The sequence below is a fragment of the Oncorhynchus keta genome, chromosome 31 (assembly GCF_023373465.1).
Source record: "Oncorhynchus keta strain PuntledgeMale-10-30-2019 chromosome 31, Oket_V2, whole genome shotgun sequence".
In the NCBI taxonomy this organism is placed as follows: Eukaryota; Metazoa; Chordata; class Actinopteri; order Salmoniformes; family Salmonidae; genus Oncorhynchus; species Oncorhynchus keta.
The window spans coordinates 15,402,027-15,420,865 of NC_068451.1; the positions used below are offsets into that span (position 1 = coordinate 15,402,027).

General features: G+C 43.3%; 2 protein-coding genes across 5 annotated transcripts in view; both read right to left on the reverse strand.

Moving 5' to 3' along the window:
* The window catches only part of LOC118373971 (metalloreductase STEAP4-like), a 40,353-nt gene extending 24,396 nt beyond the window's left edge, over positions 1–15,957 (reverse strand). For both annotated transcript variants that reach the window (XM_052489678.1, XM_052489677.1), the window contains exon 1: positions 15,767–15,957. The gene's annotated coding sequence lies outside the window, so the exon portion shown is untranslated. The remainder of the gene's footprint in view (positions 1–15,766) is intronic.
* Positions 4,330–15,816, reverse strand: LOC118373970 (metalloreductase STEAP4-like). 3 transcript variants are annotated; one of them, XM_052489680.1, is made up of 11 exons: positions 15,670–15,816; positions 15,363–15,586; positions 15,082–15,189; positions 14,839–14,909; positions 14,645–14,732; positions 11,293–11,571; positions 11,109–11,203; positions 10,892–11,002; positions 10,766–10,808; positions 9,755–9,919; positions 4,330–5,109 (listed from the first exon to the last, which is right to left on the reverse strand). In XM_052489680.1, the coding sequence occupies exons 2-11, from the start codon at positions 15,582–15,584 to the stop codon at positions 4,846–4,848; spliced, it is 1,446 nt and encodes a 481-aa protein (XP_052345640.1). In that variant the 5' UTR covers positions 15,585–15,586; positions 15,670–15,816; the 3' UTR covers positions 4,330–4,845. The 3 variants fall into 3 exon arrangements, with proteins under 3 accessions (XP_052345640.1, XP_052345639.1, XP_052345641.1); XM_052489679.1 differs by having other exon boundaries at positions 15,363–15,771; XM_052489681.1 differs by lacking the exon at positions 11,293–11,571 and having other exon boundaries at positions 15,363–15,771.
* Positions 15,958–18,839: the final 2,882 nt, after the last annotated feature.

An 18,839-nucleotide genomic window follows, 5' to 3' on the forward strand; every position in this document is an offset into this window, starting at 1 on the left:
ATGTTGTAATCACCTCAAGTACTAGTAGGAATTTCTCCATCTGGAAAGAATTCAAAAAGGGTTATTTTGTCTTAATTAATTAACTTTTTTAATGCATATGAAAAACATCTGCCCTTTATGCTACTGAGCAGAACGTTAGTATACAATTTATCATAGCTGTGATGAAAAACATTTGCCGTGTATGCTAAAAAGCAGACCATTTTAGTTAGATTCAAGGTGCTAGTACTAGCATTGCAACAGGTTTAAAATACATGTGTAAAACACATGATCTTACCTTGTGGGTTGTCAGAGTGCCTTGTTGGTGTGTGTGAGGGAGAGAGCTGAATACTTATCTTCTACTAGTTTCCTCATTCATTTATATCATCAGCGGTTACAGCGCCTTGCAAAAGTATTCATCCCTCTTGGTGTTTTTCCTATTTTGTTGCAATACAACCTGTAATTTAAATTGAATTTTAATTTGGATTTCATGTAATGGACATACACAAAATAGTCCATATTGGTGAAGTGAAATGAAAAAAATAACTTGTTTCAATAAATTATTAAAGAAATAAAAAACAGAAAGGTGGTTTGTGCATATGTATTCACCCCCTTTGCTATGAAGCCCCTAAATAAGATATAGTGCAACCAATTACCTTCAGAAGTCACATAATTAGTTAAATAAAGTCAACCTGTGTGCAATCTAAGTGTCACATGATCTGAGTGTATATATACACCTGTTCTGAAAAGCCCCAGAGTCTGTAACAGCACTAAGCAAGGGGCATCACCAAGCAAGCAGCACCATGAAGACCAATGAGCTCTCCAAAAGGCATGTGGGAGACTCCCCAAACATATGGAAGAAGGTACACTGGTCAGATGAGACTAAAATGTAGCTTTTTGGCCATCAAGGAAAATTGTCATCTCTCATCACCCCGAGAACATCATCCCTACAGTGAAGCATGGTGGTGGCAGCATCATGCTGTAGGGATGTTTTTCCATCGGCAGGGACTGGGAAACTGGTCAGAATTGAAGGAATGATGGATGGCGCTAAATACAGGGAAATTCTTGAGGGAAACCTGTTTCAGTCTTCCAGAGATTTGAGACTGGAACGGAGGTTCACCTTCCAATGACCCTAAGCATACTGCTAAAGCAACACTTGAGTGGTTTAAGGGGAAACATTTAAATGTCTTGGAAAGGCCAACACCCAGACCTCAATCCAATTGAGAATATGTGGTATGACTTAAAGATTGCGGTACACCAGCGGAATCCATCCAACTTGAAGGAGCTGGAGCAGTTTTGTCTTGAAGAATGGGAAACAATCCCAGTGGCTAGATGTGTCAAGCTTATGGAGACATATCCCAAGAGACTTGCAGCTATAATTGCTGCAAAAGGTGGCTACAAAGTATTGACATTGGGGGGGTGAATAGTTATGCAAGCTCAAGTTTTCAGTTTATTTGTCTTATTTCTTGTTTGTTTCACAATAAAAAATATTTTGCATCTTCAAAGTGGTAGGCATGTTGTGTAAATAAAATGATATAACCTCCCCCCCCAAAAAAAAAAATCTCTTTTATTTTCAGGTTGTAAAGGCAACAAAATAAAAAAATATCAAGGGGTGAATAATTTCGCAAGCCACTGTATGACACAAAAAGGAAACAGGTTTATTATGCAAACATGACAGGCATTATTGACCTAAACAGGTATTATTATTCACCAGTTTCCTTACTCATAGGAACATTGACTCAGTCACACAAGAGGAAACATCAGCATAATAAACAACTAGAACTTGAATATATCTTTAAAAATCATTTATTTAATCAAGAAATGATTCCTAAACTGGGAATTTAACATCATGGTTTTCATTAATACTGTATATACACTGGGGCAAAATATTTATTCAGCCACCAATTGTGCAAGTTCTCCCACTTAAAAAGATGAGAGAGGCCTGTAATTGTCATCATAGGTACACTTCAACTATGACAGACAAAATGAGAAAAGAAAATCCAGAAAATAACATTGTAGGATTTTAAATTAATTAATTTGCAAATTATGGTGGAAAATTTGTATTTGGTCACCTACAAACAAGCAAGATTTCTGGCTCTCACAGACCTGTAACTTGTTCTTTAAGAGGCTCCTCTGTCCTCCACTCGTTACCTGTACTAATGGCACCTGTTTGAACTTGTTATCAGTATAAAAGACACCTGTCCACAACCTCAAACAGTCACACTCTAAACTCCACTATGGCCAAGACCAAAGAGCTGTCAAAGGACACCAGAAACAAAATTGTAGATCTGCACCAGGCTGGGAAGAATCTGCAATAGGTAAGCAGCTTGGTTTGAGCCGCCAGTCAGCCAGGAGCCGCCAGAGCCGTCATTCAGCCAGGAGCCCCCAGAGCCGTCAGCCAGCCAGGAGCCGCCAGAGCCGTCAGCCAGCCAGGAGCCACCAGAGCCGTCAGCCAGCCAGGAGCTGCCAGAGCCGTCAGTCAGCCAGGAGCTGCCAGAGCCGTCAGTCAGCCAGGAGCTGCCAGAGCCGTCAGCCAGCCAGGAGCTGCCAGAGCCGTCAGTCAGCCAGGAGCTGCCAGAGCCGTCAGCCAGCCAGGAGCTGCCAGAGCCGTCAGTCAGCCAGGAGCTGCCAGAGCCGTTAGCCAGCCAGGAGCCACCAGAGCCGTCAGCCAGCCAGGAGCTGCCAGAGCCGTCAGTCAGCCAGGAGCTGCCAGAGCCGTCAGTCAGCCAGGAGCTGCCAGAGCCGTCCTTTACTCCGGAGCTGCCGGAGTCTCCCGCCTGTCCGGCGCTGCCGGAATCTCCCGTCCATTCAGGACCCGTGGCGAGATTCCCCAGTCCAAGGTCGGCAGCAAGGGCCGGAGTCCGCACCTTTGAGGGGGGTACTGTCACGTTCTGACCTTTATTCCTTTGTTTTGTCTTTATTTAGTATGGTCAGGGCGTGAGTTGGGGTGGGCAGTCTATGTTCGTTTTTCTATATTTTCTATTCCTGTGTTTGGCCTGATATGGTTCTCAATCAGAGGCAGCTGTCTTTCGTTGTCCCTGATTGAGAACCATATTTAGGTAGCCTGTTTTCCTTTGTGTTTTGTGGGTGGTTGTTTTCTGTCTTTGTGTGTCTACACCAGACAGAACTGTTTCGGTTGTTTTCTTTGTTGTTTTGTTATTCAGTGTTCAGTTTACATTAAAAAAGATGAACACGTACCACACTGCGCATTGTTCATCACTTTCTTCCCAAGACAGCCGTTACAGTCACACAATGATATAGTGTGTGGTCGTCCCATTACGACTAAGGGAAAGCATGCAGTTTATTCGTCTACAGATGAAATAAATTATGACAAACTTCACAGGGCGGTGAAAGTGCATGGTGATGAGCTCGATGCTCATTTCCAAGAAATATTAATGGTCTTATTCTGGTAATATGATGATTGATGCGCTTGGTTGCCGTTTGACAAATACAAATACTCTTCTGTCCATAATAATCTCATCATGTAGGCTATACCCTAGGCTATACCTGCGAGCTGTTAAATCGGAGTTGAAAATGGAATGGAAACACATTTAAATGATTTTTTATTTGGTGCATAGGAATTTAACCACAGAAGTTGTGTTATGTGGACTAGATCATCAAGCACAACATTTTACCCACAAGTCAATTTGATGGAAACATCTCTGGTGGGAAAATGCACATTTTGTTTTTATGTGCATTTTGGAATATTTGCAGGAAAACCTGTCAACAATTGGATGTAAACCTAGCTACTGATCTGGTTTGGTGAAATTCCACTGGCAAAAACTACAGGAAAGAAGACAATTACTCTGTAACCAGTCATGGTGTGTCACTTTTGCCTCACAAACTGTTCTTCCAGGAAGGCACACAGGCTAATGGAATTTCATACAATGTTTTGTTTGTGTAGTATTTTATGAAGTAAGTGAGTGAAGGAAAATATATACCCATTTTCTTATTGATTTAAATACAAATAATTATTCCAAAAGATCCCACTTGTCAGACACTGGTTGAATCAACATTGTTTCCACATTGTTCCTGTGTTTTTAATGTTGGTACAAGCTGTTTCTGGGAATATGTCTTTCTGCGTGCACCTAAAAGTGAATCTATGTATTTAGGTATTTGGCATCTACACAAACAGCCAGCTATATCCACCACAAATGGAAGTGCTCCCCATAACAGAAGACACTGTGGGCCACTCTGTCTATCTAGTGATGAAAGGGAAGCCTGTTGCTGGGTTTCAGAGAGTCTGTTTTCTGGAGGAAATAATAACACTCTGCCCCAGAGAGGATCACACTGATAGATGTGTTTTTATGTGTCTGACCTGCCCCTGGAGATGTATGAGACAGACACAAAATATATATTTAAAAACGTTTATATGTCTCTGAAACCTGTGTTTCATCTGGGGATAACTGTACAGTCAATCAAAGAAGAGAGAGGATGTACAGTAAGAGAGAGGATATACAGTAAGAGAGAGGATGTACAGTAAGAGAGAGGATGTACAGTAAGAGAGAGGATGTACAGTAAGAGAGAGGATGTACAGTAAGAGAGAGGATGTACAGTAAGAGAGAGGATATAAGAGAGAAAGAGCTTTCACCATTCTCTTTACGTAAGAGAGAACTCATGTATGGTTAACAAACGGCTGAAAATATATGCATTAAATGCAACAATGTTTACAGTGTAATACAAAAAGAAATATGACTGCATATCAATTAAATGTTATTGTTGGTTTTTGATCCCAGAAACATGGCAAACGATGATTGAATGGTAGCCAACCTCTGAGGGTACAATAGCAAAGAAATTAGAGTTCATGCCTCAAAGACAAAGCTGTCATCACTGAGGGTGTTATTTTGTGTGTGTCTGTGTGTGTGTCCTCTAAGGTATCAGTGGTTGGCTGTCTTTAGGGTTCCTCTGATCTGCCCCCCTCTCCCAGCCCTGTCGTATGCGGGTGATGGTTCGGTCCACACAGGGGGTTATGAGCAGCAGCTTGAGTAGCAGCACCACAGAGGGAAGCACCAGACACAGCATGTAGCCCGGTGGGGTGTACCACTTGTAGGTGGAGGAACTCAGGAATCTGTTCCAGCCGTACAGGTAGGTGTGCGCCGTACACAACAGCAGAGTCAGGTGACCCAGCTTGGACTGGTGGGGGAGAAAAGAACACATAAACACATGAACCACACACACACGTGCCAGGTACGTGCACAGATAGAGGTCTAAGGAAGTTTGAGCACCTGCCTTTTTGCTTTCCTATGAGAAAATAGGAAAGCAAATGTCTATTTAAGAAAGCATATGTCTATTTTCTCTGTTGCTATTTAAATTAGTTGCCCATCAAACTAGCTAATTTCTCCTTTTTTTATTTTGGAAAATGTCCCCTCCCTACCATTCTGCCCCCAGTAGGCCTGAGGCTGATGTTAGCAGCAGAACATACTCCAATCACAGGTAAAGTCTAGTTAGATTGTTTCAACAGAATAACTAACTAACTAGCTAGCTAACTAGCTCCTTCTACATTCACTATGATCAGCTGATAGCCCACCCCTCATTGCCCTCTCTCTAAGCAGTAGGCTATAACCTTGCTTACAGTGGCGTTAGTGGGATTTGCATAAAATAAAGGTCTACTCTATGCTTTTCTATGGGGGGATTTTTTCACTTTGAGCACGTCCCATCCAAAGGTCTGTGCATGGCCCTGACACACGCACAAGCACACCCAAACTCACACACTTTTGACAATTATCTTAAATATATAGTTTAGCTTTAGGATAGCCTATTGGACATGCACACGTTTATCCCAGATAGGGCTAATAACACTCTGGGTATTGGAGCTGTGCAAGGAGAAGCCTGGTGAAACCTCGGAAACAGGCTGGCCAGATACATCTCCCTTAATTGACCCTTAGCTAAGCTTCACCCCAGAATATTAGGCAACCAATCGCAGTGCTCCGTTGGATAGTGTTTTTTCTCCAATGTATGCTTTGGCCACAAATACTGGCATAGGATGAGTCAACAACCTTATCTACCGTAATTGCTGGACTATTAAGCGCACCTGAATATAAACCGCACCCACTGAGTTATTTAAAAATATGTATTTTGTACATAAATAAGCCGTACATGTCTATAAGCCGCAGGTGCCTACCGGTACATTGAAACAAATGAACTTTACACAGCCCTTAAACGAAACACGGCTTATAACAAAAATTAAACAGTGGCCTACCAAGAAAGTCATTGGTCACTATCTTCCTCCTCCTGTGCACTGAAACCACTGAAGCCATCTCCTTCGGTGTCGGAGTTGAATAGCCTCAGAATTGCTTCATCCGATGTTGGATCGTTTTCATTGTCGCTCTCGTCACTTTCATCCGGAGGCAAATACCCCGCTGAGCTCATGCTGCCCCTTCAACACGCAGCAGTCCAGCCTTTCGAAACCCGTTGATGATAGTGGATTTTTTGACAATGCTCCACGCTGTCAGGACCCACTGGCAAACTTGACCATAAGTTGCTCTTCGCATGCGGCCCGTTTTAGTGAAGGATTTCTCCCCACTTGTCATCCAAGCCTCCCACTGAACAAGGAGCGCCACCTAAAATGCACAATTTACACTGATGTCGAGTGGCTGCAAATACTTTGGGCCATCTGCTTTTCTTCCCTCTGAAAGCTGTTGTTGTCTTTTTGCACTGAGTCAGTTCCTCATGCTGCTTTCCAACGTCTTATCATCGACTCATTAAGGCCAAGCTCCCGTGCAGCAGCTCTATTTCCTTTTCCAACAGCCAGATCGATCGCCTTCAACTTGAAAGCTGCATCATATGCATTTCTCCGTGTCTTTGCCATGATGAGGGTGACAAAATTACTACCGTAATCAGAATGATGGGAAGTTTGAGCGCGCTCGATTTACGTCACATTATGTGACGGTGCTCAGTTTTTTGGCGGTATGAATCTTGTGAAAGCGGGAAAAATCCATAAATTAGCCGCTTTATTGTATACACCGCGAGGTTCAAAGCGTGGGAATAAAGTAGCGGCTTATAGTCCGGAAATTACGGCAGTTAAGAGTTAACAGGACATCAACTTTTTAAAAGTGAGATTTTCACTGGACAGTTACTTTAAAACACAATTTAAGATCATCCTAAGTGGTTTTCTCCAATGGTGGTATGAACAGGGTGTTGGACCTCCTGGAAAATTAGTGCCCAAGTTTGCTAAGTAATGAAGGGGACGTGGCTTAGCGAAGGGGCAATCGTTGTATAATTTAACTATGATCAAATATGGAACTGACCTTCACAGAGACAGACCTCCAGAGGTGGGACCAAGTCATTGTTTAACAAGTCACAAGTAAGTCTCAAGTCTTAGCACTCAAGTCCCAAGTCAAGTCCCAAGTCAAGAACGACAAGGCTCAAGTCCTAAACTTTGAGTTTCGAGTCCTAAACAAGTCATAATGTGCTCTTCACCAAATGTAATACCATTTCATATTTTTAACAAGAGTAATAGTAGTATATTACAATACACAAATTATGAATGCTTTAAAAAATATATATATGTATTACTTTCCATGGAAATACATGGGTTGCCATTAGAAAGTCCCCCCCCACATTGCGATCAACTATCGAGGATCACTATGGGACACAACCTTACCACACACACACACACACACACACACACACACACACACACACACACACACACACACACACACACACACACACACACACACACACACACACACACACACACACACACACACACACACACACACCCTCTCTGTGTGTGGCTAACATATGTCAATGGTTTTAGGAACAGCGGTAACATCAGGCAGGATTTAGGCTACCAACTGCCAAGTTGGTGCTCAATCTTGGGTGCAATGAACATGTTCCCACACTGACTGACTGTGTGGAGGCTCATTGATTTAACGTTACGTTAGCCTACATGCTACACGAGCAAAGTTATAAATTATATAGCTGTCGGCTATATTAGCCACGACTTACCGTTCTTTGTGCAACTTCAAATGTTGAACAAAGTTGTTGCGCCTCCGTCTGTAATTTTCTTCCTGCATGTTTTGCAAGTTGAAATCTGTTTTTTGTTGATACAGCAAAGTCTTTATATCCAAAAACGAATCATTTGGGGTATCATCTTTCCAGGGGCTCCATCTGAATTCACCCGCCAACATTCCTCTGCACTGCCACGCGCAACTTTTTATCAACTGGCACAATTTGATTGGCTGCTGTCCGATACAAACTTTAATCTGTTAAGTGAAGAGTTGATGCACTGCACACTTTTTTAAATAGCATAATGTTTAATATTTGGGCTTGGGCATGGTATCAAGTCAGTTTGAGTCAAAAGGCTCAAGTCCAAGTCAAGTCACGAGTCATTGGTGTTAAAGTCAAAGTCGAGTTGCAAGTCATCATATTTGTGACTCGAGTCTGACTCGAGTCCAAGTCATGTGACTCGAGTCCACACCTCTGCTGACCTCTGGCCTACCTTAACAGACACACACATACACACACGTGTATACACACACACACACACACAGACAGGCGTCGGGCCAATATGCGCACCACAGATTTGTCCTGTTTAACCATTTTTAATAATATAGGTTCTCTGTAATACTACAGTGCCTCCTAGCAATTTTAGGTTCCCAATCTCACAACCTCATTTCTAGCCACCAATAAGTTATTTCAGGCTATCAATCAAGTTAGTGTAGCTAGCTATCTTAGCTGGCACACCTGCTGGCAAGGTTTCACCCGGATTTGAGCAGAGATGCAGAGAAACATGTTGTTTCTTTAAAAAAAGACTCACCAGTCAGACAGCTCAAGAGGTATGCTTAGATATCTTTTACATATAATTAAGTATAATGATTATGGTTCCAGATTACAGGAAACATCTGTTTCAGATGTTTGAAAAATGCTAAATTCTCCAACTTCAGACCCCCAGTCCGGACCATCACCAAGCCATCCTCAGACACTGTAATTTGTGCCCCCTCAAAATTTGGGGACAGAATATGCCCCTGCACATACATCTCTAGGTGAGTTCTCCTGGCCTGTTCTAATATATTCCTCCTAAATTATATCTGATGAATAACTTAACATTTAAATCACTGCACCAATTTGAGGGGAATTAATGAATTAGAGAATGATCCGGAGTTTCTCCTTATTATCCCCAGCACATAACCTCTGGCTTGTCTGCTGAAAATCAGATTACTTTCCTGGAGGTCTATTGCATTCTGACCTGGATGTTGGCCCTGCACCCCGCATGAATACTTCAATAGGGGAAACACCGAAGGAGATTAGTGTACTAATTAGGGCTGGTAATTGCCAGGGACCTCACAATACGATATTATCACGATACTTAGGTGCGATACAATAGATATTGCAATTCTCACGATTCTATGTATATTATGATTCGATACATTGATTTTATTGCGATTTGATGTTGACATATTGTTCACTATATGTCTGCTGCAGAGAGACAAGAGAGAGCATGAGAAAACGTTTTTTTAGCAGTCATGGAAATAAAAGGGCTGAACATTGTCTCACTATTTCAAAAGAAGATGAGAACAATCTATAGGATTACAAATACTAGCGGTACAGCCGACTAGCGCTAGCTAACGCTACCTAGCAACAAGAAAAGGGGGGGGGGCATGGTTACAAATCAATACTTGGAGTCAAAGTATCAATATACTATAGTCCAAAATAATATTGCGATATTTAACTGTATCGATAACTCCACCGCTAGTAAAAATGGGCAGAAAATGAGTGCCTCGCAAGTGTGTCTGGCCGAAACATTCAGTGTGACCAGTCCTGGTGATCTCACCTGTACGAAGCTGAACTCCCTCCAGCTGAGAGCATTAATGACGGAGGGAAGAGATGTGATTCCTAACAGGACGTACAGGCCAAATCCCAGAATTCCCAGGGACAAGTAGGAGTCGTCATGCCAGGCCGTTGTAGTATCAAACATTGTGGTCCTGTTCTCTCTGATCTGGGGGAGAGAGAACGAGAGAGAGAGCAAGAGAGAGAAGAGAAAGAATGTGAGAAGGAGGAAGCGTGAGAGCAAGGGAGAGGCGTAAATCCAGTATAATCAAAACCAGTGCCTGAATCCTGCTATATACTGTAGGTGTGTGTTCAATGTACAGATGTAGGATCTTAATATGACCAGTATTGTGTCACAGCAAAATAATCCTGCAGCAACAGGATTTTTATGTCTTGTCCATTTACACTTTTCCGCCAATGTAATGTTAATTGATTGGTGGCTAGGCTATTAGCTGGCCAAAATTAGGCTACCTGAAAAGTGCAACACTGTTAAGATATGCTCCGGAACTTAGGTGTTTTTAAAACCTCCTGCTTTGGGCTGGATGTCTCAATGTGTAGTTCATACATTCATAATCAATGAGCAAAATTACTTTCTTCCCACAATTAGCCACAAAATACTTAGTTTGAAAGCGACTGTTTTCTTGAAGCTGTACAACGCCATTTTCCCTACATTTCCCCCATATGGGCCAGTCCCTTAGCAATTCAAGTTTTAGCCAAAGAGCTTCAGCCCCTCACATTTGAGTGACAGCTAGCAAGAGGCTTGCCCAGCATCATCCAATTAGGTTGCAGGGTGGGCCCAACGGCTCTGTGCCCACAGTAGAGAGAGAGAGAAACCAATGACGTGGTGCACATATCTGCACAAATGTAACACGTTTTTGGGGACCACTTTTGGCTCGTGAGTGCTACTTTCAGGACTACTAGCTAAAAAGTATACTTTGTATATATTTTGTCTATTCAATGTTCACTGTTTTGAAAGTGTTTAATTTGGCGTTTACAGCTAGGTAGATGTTCTTACCAGAGAGACAGTGTGTTCAGTGACCCAGAACATCACAGAGTACCTGAGAACAAAATCAATACTTTCTTTATTAAAAACTAAAGGAAGATACATGCCACTGTGTGTGTGTGTGTTTGCTCCACTGACCGTATGGGTATGATCAGTGTGTAGAGCACGTGCAGAAAGGCGAACCCCAACGACAGTAGACCCAGCTGTTTCCTGCACAGCATCCAGCGATCCAGCCAATCAGGGAAGCGCCTGATGTTAAACATACATAAACACTAATAATCAACATAAATACATATGCAACCTTGTGTGAACATACATGCATGCAAACACACTCACATACACACAGAGGTCTGACCTGTACTTGGTGCCTCTGTAGAGCTGCAGGAAGGAAGCCAGGACACCAGGCAGGTAACAGAGAGACAGCATGATCAGAGACACGATGGGACACACCTGGGGAGAACACACACCTTGAACAGCTGGTAACACACAGAGAAACACAAACACAAACACAACCACTCAGAGGGCCTGTGGGCCAGTACCTGGTTGGCCAGTGAGACCATGATTCTGAAGGAGATGTCTTCGCCCTGGGTGACGTATGCATAGATGACGTATCTGATCAGTAGGTAGAAGAAGAAGGCAGCACTGAGGCCAATGGCGATGTGCAGGGGGAGCCTCCACTGGGGGAACAGCTGTAGGGGGAAGTCCTCCAGCTCCCGGGCCACTGAGAGAAATCCCTGGTCCAGGGCACTGAAACCCAGCTTGGTGGCTACCGCTATCACCGCCTGCTTGGCCTCCACACTTTCCCCGCAGATATACACCTAACATATATTTATGCACATACAGTGGGGTCCAAAATCATTGACACCCTTGATAAAGATGAACAAAAATGCCTGTACAATATAAATCATTCAAACACTGAGCTACATTGTATGCTCCAAAAAATCTCAAAAAGGTATGGGTCAAAATTATTGACAACCCTGTTATCAATACTTTTCAATAGCTCACTTTGCGAGGATAACAACACTGAGTCTTTTTCTAAAATGATATAAAAATGCAAATGACTGGAGTTTGTTTAACGGCATTGGCACTTGGATTGAGACAGGTGCTTTTGTCAGATGACATGACAGAGCTCCTTGACCGAGCATGACAGTTGTGGATTTGGTGTTGAAAAACAGAAGGGGCATCCAGCCTGGAGGAGAGGTGCCAAGGCTGCGCACCAGAGCTCCAGTGCTCCCCCACAGCCCGGTCCATCCGATGCCTCTTCCATGCACCAGGCCTCCTGTAGGTCTCCCCAGCCTGGAGGAGAGGTGCCAAGGCTGCGCACCAGAGCTCCAGTGCTCCCCCACAGCCCGGTCCATCCGATGCCTCTTCCATGCACCAGGCCTCCTGTAGGTCTCCCCAGCCTGGAGGAGAGGTGCCAAGGCTGCGCACCAGCGCTCCAGTGCTCCCCCACAGCCCGGTCCATCCGATGCCTCCTCCATGCACCAGGCCTCCTGTAGGTCTCCCCAGCCTGGAGGAGAGGTGCCAAGGCTGCGCACCAGAGCTCCAGTGCTCCCCCACAGCCCGGTCCATCCGATGCCTCTTCCATGCACCAGGCCTCCTGTAGGTCTCCCCAGCCTGGTGGGCCCTGTGGCAGCCCCACGCACCAGGCTGTCTCTGTCTCCTCCCTGCAGGTGCTCCCGCCTGTCCGGCGCTGCCGGAGTCTCGCTGCCTGAGCCTCCCGCCTGCCCCGCGCTGCCGGAGTCTCCCGCCTGCCCGGCTGCCGGATTCTCCCACCTGTCCGGCGCTGCCGGAATCTCCCGTCCATTCGGGACCCGTGGCTTGGGTCCCCAGTCCGAGGTCGGCGACGAGGGTCGCCGTTTTTAAGAGGCCACGGAGGCGGAGAAAGAGGCGGAGAAAAATCAGGTAGGTGTCGCTAGTTGTCTCTGATTGAGATTCATACTTAGGTAGCCTTTTTCCACCTGTGTTTCGTGGGTGTTTATTTTTCCGTGTTAGTGTTTGTGCCACACGGGACTGTTTCGGTTTTAATTACTTCACGTTTATTGTTTTGGTCAGTGTTCGTTATTCATTAAAAAACTAAAAACACACGGTTGGTCCTCCAATCCTTCATACTACTCCTCTTCGTCAGAAGGAGGACGAAAACCCTTACATTAGCGAAATACCTGGTTGCCTCTGCCAGGATGTCATCAAGTGGATCTTCCAACGAGACAATGACCCCAAACACTAATAAAAATCCACAAAGAAATTGTTAATTGGCCCAAAAGAATTGCTCTGAATGTGTTCTCCAACTCATTAAACACGTTACAAAAAGGCTCAGTGTCTTTATCCTCACAAGGGGAAGGTGCTAGAGTATTAAAAACAGAGGTGCCAATAAAATAGTTTTATTATTAATTTCTCTGAGCAATTGTATTAGTATGAAATAATATCATTTCCCAAGAAAATTTGCATTGACGATAGCTCAGTAATTGAATTATTTATTTTCAACAGTCTTTTTTGCAATTATTTTTGCTCAAGGGTCCCAATAAATTGGGATACCTTTGGGATACCTGTTGGTATTTGTACTAATTCAACTAACTGTTGTGGTTTATATTCGGCAGCAAAACAAATAAATATTTTTTATTTTCAAATAACTCAAATATTATTTGGTTTTCTGAGAGCTGAATTTGAATATAAAATAAAAGTATTGCCTTTGAAAACTATATTTAACTACCCAAAGAATTTGAAAAGCTGGTATTTTCAAATAAAATACAAAATAATATTCCCAGGTCTGGTGTGTGTGTGTGTGTGTGTGTGTGTGTGTGTGTGTGTGTGTGTGTGTGTGTGTGTGTGTGTGTGTGTGTGTGTGTGTGTGTGTGTGTGTGTGTGTGTGTGTGTGTGTGTGTGTGTGTGTGTGTGCGCAAGCTTCTCTTTACAGAGGATGCACAATACCGGTTTCTAGCTCCAGAATTAAGATGTTCTTATTTTGCACAGAGGAGTCAAAATGTACAGTGCCTTCAAAAAGTGTTCCACCCCTTGACTTTCTCCCCATTTTGTTATGTTACAACCTGCATTTGTTATGGATTAAATTGAGATTATGTGTCACTGGCCTACACACAATACCCCATAATGTCAAAGTGGAATTATGTTTTTAGAAATGTAAAAAAATGTATACAAAATGAAAACCTAAATTGTGTTGAGTCAATAAATTATGGCAAGCCCTAACAAGTTTAGGAGTAAATGTGTGCTTAACAAGTCACATAATAAGTTGCATGAACTCACTCTCTGTGCAATAATAATGTTTAACATGATTTTTGTATGACTACCTCATCTCTGTACCCCACACATACAACTATCTGTAAGGTCCCTCAGTCAAGTTCGGTAGAGGAGGAATAATGGTCTGCGGATGTTTTCATGGTTCGGGCTAATGCTTTCAGCATACAATGACATTCTAGATGATTCTGTGCTTCCAACATTATGGCAAAAGTTTGACAATGCCCCTGTGCACAAAGCAAGGTCCATAAAGAAATGGTTTGTCGAAGATCTGTGTGAAAGAACTTGACTGGCCTGCACAGAGCCCTGACCTCAACCCCATGGAACACCTTTGGGATAATTTGGAATGCCAACTGCAAGCCAAGCCTAATATCCCAACATCAGTGCTCAACCTCACTAATGCTATTGCGGCTGAATGAAAGTAAGTCCCAGTAGCAATGTTCCAGCATCTAGTGGAAAGCCTTCCCAGACGAGTGGAGGCTGGTATAGCAGCAACCAACTCCATATAAATGCCCATTATTTTGGAATGAGATGTTCGATGAGCAGGTGTCCACATACATTTGGTCATGTAGTGTACAGTATATAGACTTGAAACGAGTAGCCAATTGGTTTCATGGGCATGGCTTAAACCTCTGTGTGTACCTGTCTGTTGGCATCTGAAGGTCCATTCTGCAGACTCCAGGCAGACAGGGTGTTGAAGCCTTTAACCACCTCAGCTCCAGGAACCAGACTGTTCAGGTACATATAACCACATTTACATTATATCAACATAGAAAACATCCCTAATTAACAAAATAACATATACATAATAACAACCTGTACTGTATAGCTCTCACCTTTGCAGGTACTCTGCGTTGGCCTCTGGGTACTGATTCTTCCTCAGGTTGTTACTGAGGTCCACCAACACCTGCAATTCAACATGGCACTGATTCATACAATATCTTTGCTAAATACACTGGAATATACATTCTATTGTCTAAATACGCTGGGACATACATTATGTTAGCCAAATATACAGTTACATACTGACAAAACAGATATTCATACATATAGCAGAAGTAATAAAACATATATGCTACCTTTCCCTTCAGCTGATTGGCCAGTGGTACCAGGAAGTCGTAGTGTTCTCTCTGGACAGCGATGAAGATCAGATGGGCTGACTGAGCAGCTGCAGCATGACCCAGGACCTGCATATACATCATCAACATATTGATACACACTTAAACACAAATACAGTATATTAACATATACTCCCTCAAACATAAAAAAGTATGTATTGAAATACATTTTCAACAAAGTAAAAACACATATCCACATTTAACATGTCACCACATAAAACCAGATCTACTTTATTTTGTACCTGTGCTCCGTGGGGTAGGAGGCTGCTGCTGCTGTGGGGCCGTCGGCTGCCGAACACCACACCGTACCCCGCCTGCAGCAGACGCAGGCCCAGAGAGCGCCCCATGTCCCCCGTCCCAAACACACACACCCTCTCACTCTCAGGTGGGGCAGGGACAGCCTCCATCATTGGAGACAGGGACATACACTCACTCTTCTCCTCACTCCTCTCCTGACCCGTCATGCCTGAACAGAGACAGGCAAAGACCTCCTCGAGTTGTAGATAGAATCAACAGAAAGTGTCAAAAAGACCAAAGAGTTTAAAATACCTTCCTGAAGTTTCAATCACAGAAAAAAGTACATTCACATAAATGGAGCTCGCAGGATGAACGTTCTTTTCACTTCGCTAAGTTCTTCAGCAGACACCTCTAGATGGAGTTTACAGTACTGTCCAGACAGAGCACTGTCAATCAATGCTAGGACAGCTTACTGTAGTTGAAATCCTGCAATGAAATGTTTTCTGCATTACATGTCCCAAAACAATAGTCTTCAGAGTTGGAGCAGATCCTCTGAGTTATCCAGATTAAAGTCCTGACTGACTGACTGAGATACTACAGACTGAGTCTCTATTTGTGTCTGCGCTCCTGGTCTGAGGAGGGAAGGGATTAGTCTCTCTGCCAAGCTGGAAACTTTGTTGGAAGAGGAGCGGTGTGTTTTTGCTTGTGTGTGTTTTGTGTGTGTGTGTGTGTGTGTGTGTGTGTGTGTGTGTGTGTGTGTGTGTGTGTGTGTGTGTGTGTGTGTGTGTGTGTGTGTGTGTGTGTGTGTGTGTGTGTGTGTGTGTGAGTGTGTGTGTGTGTGTGTGTGTGTGTGTGTGTGTGTGTGTGTGTGTGTGTGTGTGTGTGTGTGTGCATGACAGCCCATGGCACTCACTCTGTAGTGTCTCTGAGGAGAGGCCAGTGGTTTCTGGGAAGTAAGAAGTTTACATAATAGTGGAATAGTCTGTGCTCTATCATGTCTGTGCTCTATCATGCGGAAATATTAACATTAAATACACATTCAAAACAGTATGTACTTTGCAACAAGAGTTTACTAAATGGCATACGAGCACAGGTCCTTTCACAGTTCAGGACAATAACACAACAGCTGATGCACTTTGGTTTGTTGTAATACTACCTTACCTCAGATAGCTTTTGTTCAAAGATGTGACAACATTCCATTGTGTGCAACAATAAGCTTGTAAATCCAAAAATCACAGAATGTGAAATACCAGAAGAACTGTGTCACATCACCATGAACAGTGTTTCCCAAATACAGCAGTTGGTGACCTTGAGCTCAAATGTTTCTTTAAATACTGGTTTCATCACAGCAAGAGCAATCTAAATGCTTGAGGTGGATCAGAGCAGAGAATAATTAGTGAACCCAAGCTTTAGACTGGGCTTAGTTTACAGTCACCCCACCCCCTCGCTCATCTTATACAACTACTGCTGTACACACCTTTCCTATTCACATAATGTCTATGCACACCATTATATATACACATACACTGAGTGTACAAAACATTAGGAACACCTTTTTCTCACCGAACAGCCTCAATTCGTCAGGGCATGGACTCGACAAGGTGTTGAAAGAAATCCATTGTGATGCTGGCCCATTTTAACTCCAATGCTTCCCATAGTTGTTTCAAGTTTGCTTAAATCTTTCATCTTGCCCAGTCACACTCTGAATAGCACAAACACACAATCCATGTCTCAATTGTCTCAAGGCTTAAAAATGCTTCTTTAATCATCTACACTGATTAAAGTAGATTTAACAGGCGACATCAATAAATGATCATAGCTTTCACCTGATCAGGCTTTGTCTTTCTGTTTGTAAACTCAGTGGATGTACTGTGTGTATATATATATATATATATATATATATATATAGAGAGAGAGAGAGAGAGAGAGAGAGAGAGAGAGAGTGCATTCGGAAAGTATTCATAACCCTTGACCTTTTGCACATTTTGTTACATTACAGTCTTATTCTAAAATAGATTAAATTCAAAAGATAGAATTTGTAGATAATTGGCACTCTTTCTGGGACTCACTCACAAACATGACCAAGCCTGGCCTGTTGAGGAGTGACGGACTCCATTCTAGCTGGAGGGGTGCTCTCATCTAATCAACGAACATAGACAGAGATTTTACGCCCCTAGCTCCACAATAGGATGCAGGCCAGGCAGCAGGCTGTTGGCCTGCCACTAGCACAGTCAGTGTAGTCAGCTCAACTATCCCCATTGAGAGCATGTCTGTACCTCGACCGAGGTTGGGCAAAACTAAGCATGGCGGTGTTCGCTTTAGCAATCTCACTGGAATTAAGACCACCTCCATTCATGCCATTATTGAAAGAGATTGTGATACCTCACATCTCAAAATAGGGCTACTTAATGTTAGATCTATCACTTCCAAGGCAGTTATAGTCAATGAACTAATCACTGATCATAATATTGATGTGATTGGCAACCCTATTACAGGGGCTGAGTCACTGGCTTACTGGTGCTCTTCCATGCCGTACCTACGAGGGATGCGCCACTGCTGCTCCAGTTTCAACTGTTCTGCTTGCGGCTTTGGAACCCTGACCTGTTCACCGTCACCGGACATGCTACCTGTCCCAGACCTGCTGTTTTCAACTCTCTAGAGACAGCAGGAGTGGCAGAGATACTCTCAGTGATCGGCTATGAATAGCCAACTGACATTTACTCCTGAGGTGCTGACCTGTTGCACCCTTGACAACTACTGTGATTATTATTATTTGACCATGCTGGTCATTTATGAACGTTTGAACATCTTGGCCATGTTCTGTTATAATCTCCACCCGGCACAGCCAGAAGAGGTCTGGCCACCCCTCATGGCCTGGTTCCTCTCTAGTGCTTCTACACCTGCATTGCTTCTACACCTGCATTGCTTGCTGTTTGGGGTTTTAGGCTGGGTTTCTGTACAGCACTTTGAGATATCAGCTGATGTAAGAAGGGCTATATAAATACATTTGATTTGATGTAATCCTCATCAATCTTCACACGATACCACATAATGACAAAGTGAAATGTATTCAAAATAAAAACACAGACATAACTTCTTTACTTAAGTATTCAGACCCTTTGCTATGAAAATCTAATTTGACCTCCTGTTTCCATTGATCATCCTTGAGATGTTTCTACAACTTGGAGTCCACCGGCGGTTAACTCAATTGATTGATCATGATTTGGATTGGCCAGGTGGAAGCCACTCTTCAGCAAAAGGAACATGACAGCCCACTTGGAGTGTGTCAAAAAACACCTAAAGACTCTTAGACCAAGAGAATCAAGATTTTCTGGTCTGACGAAACCAAGGTTAAACTCTTTGGCTTGAATGCCAAGCGTCACGTCTGGAGTAAATCTAGCACGATCCCTACGGTGAAGCATGGTGGTGACGGCATCATGCTGTGGGGATGTTCTTCAGTGCCAGAGACTGGGAGACTAGTC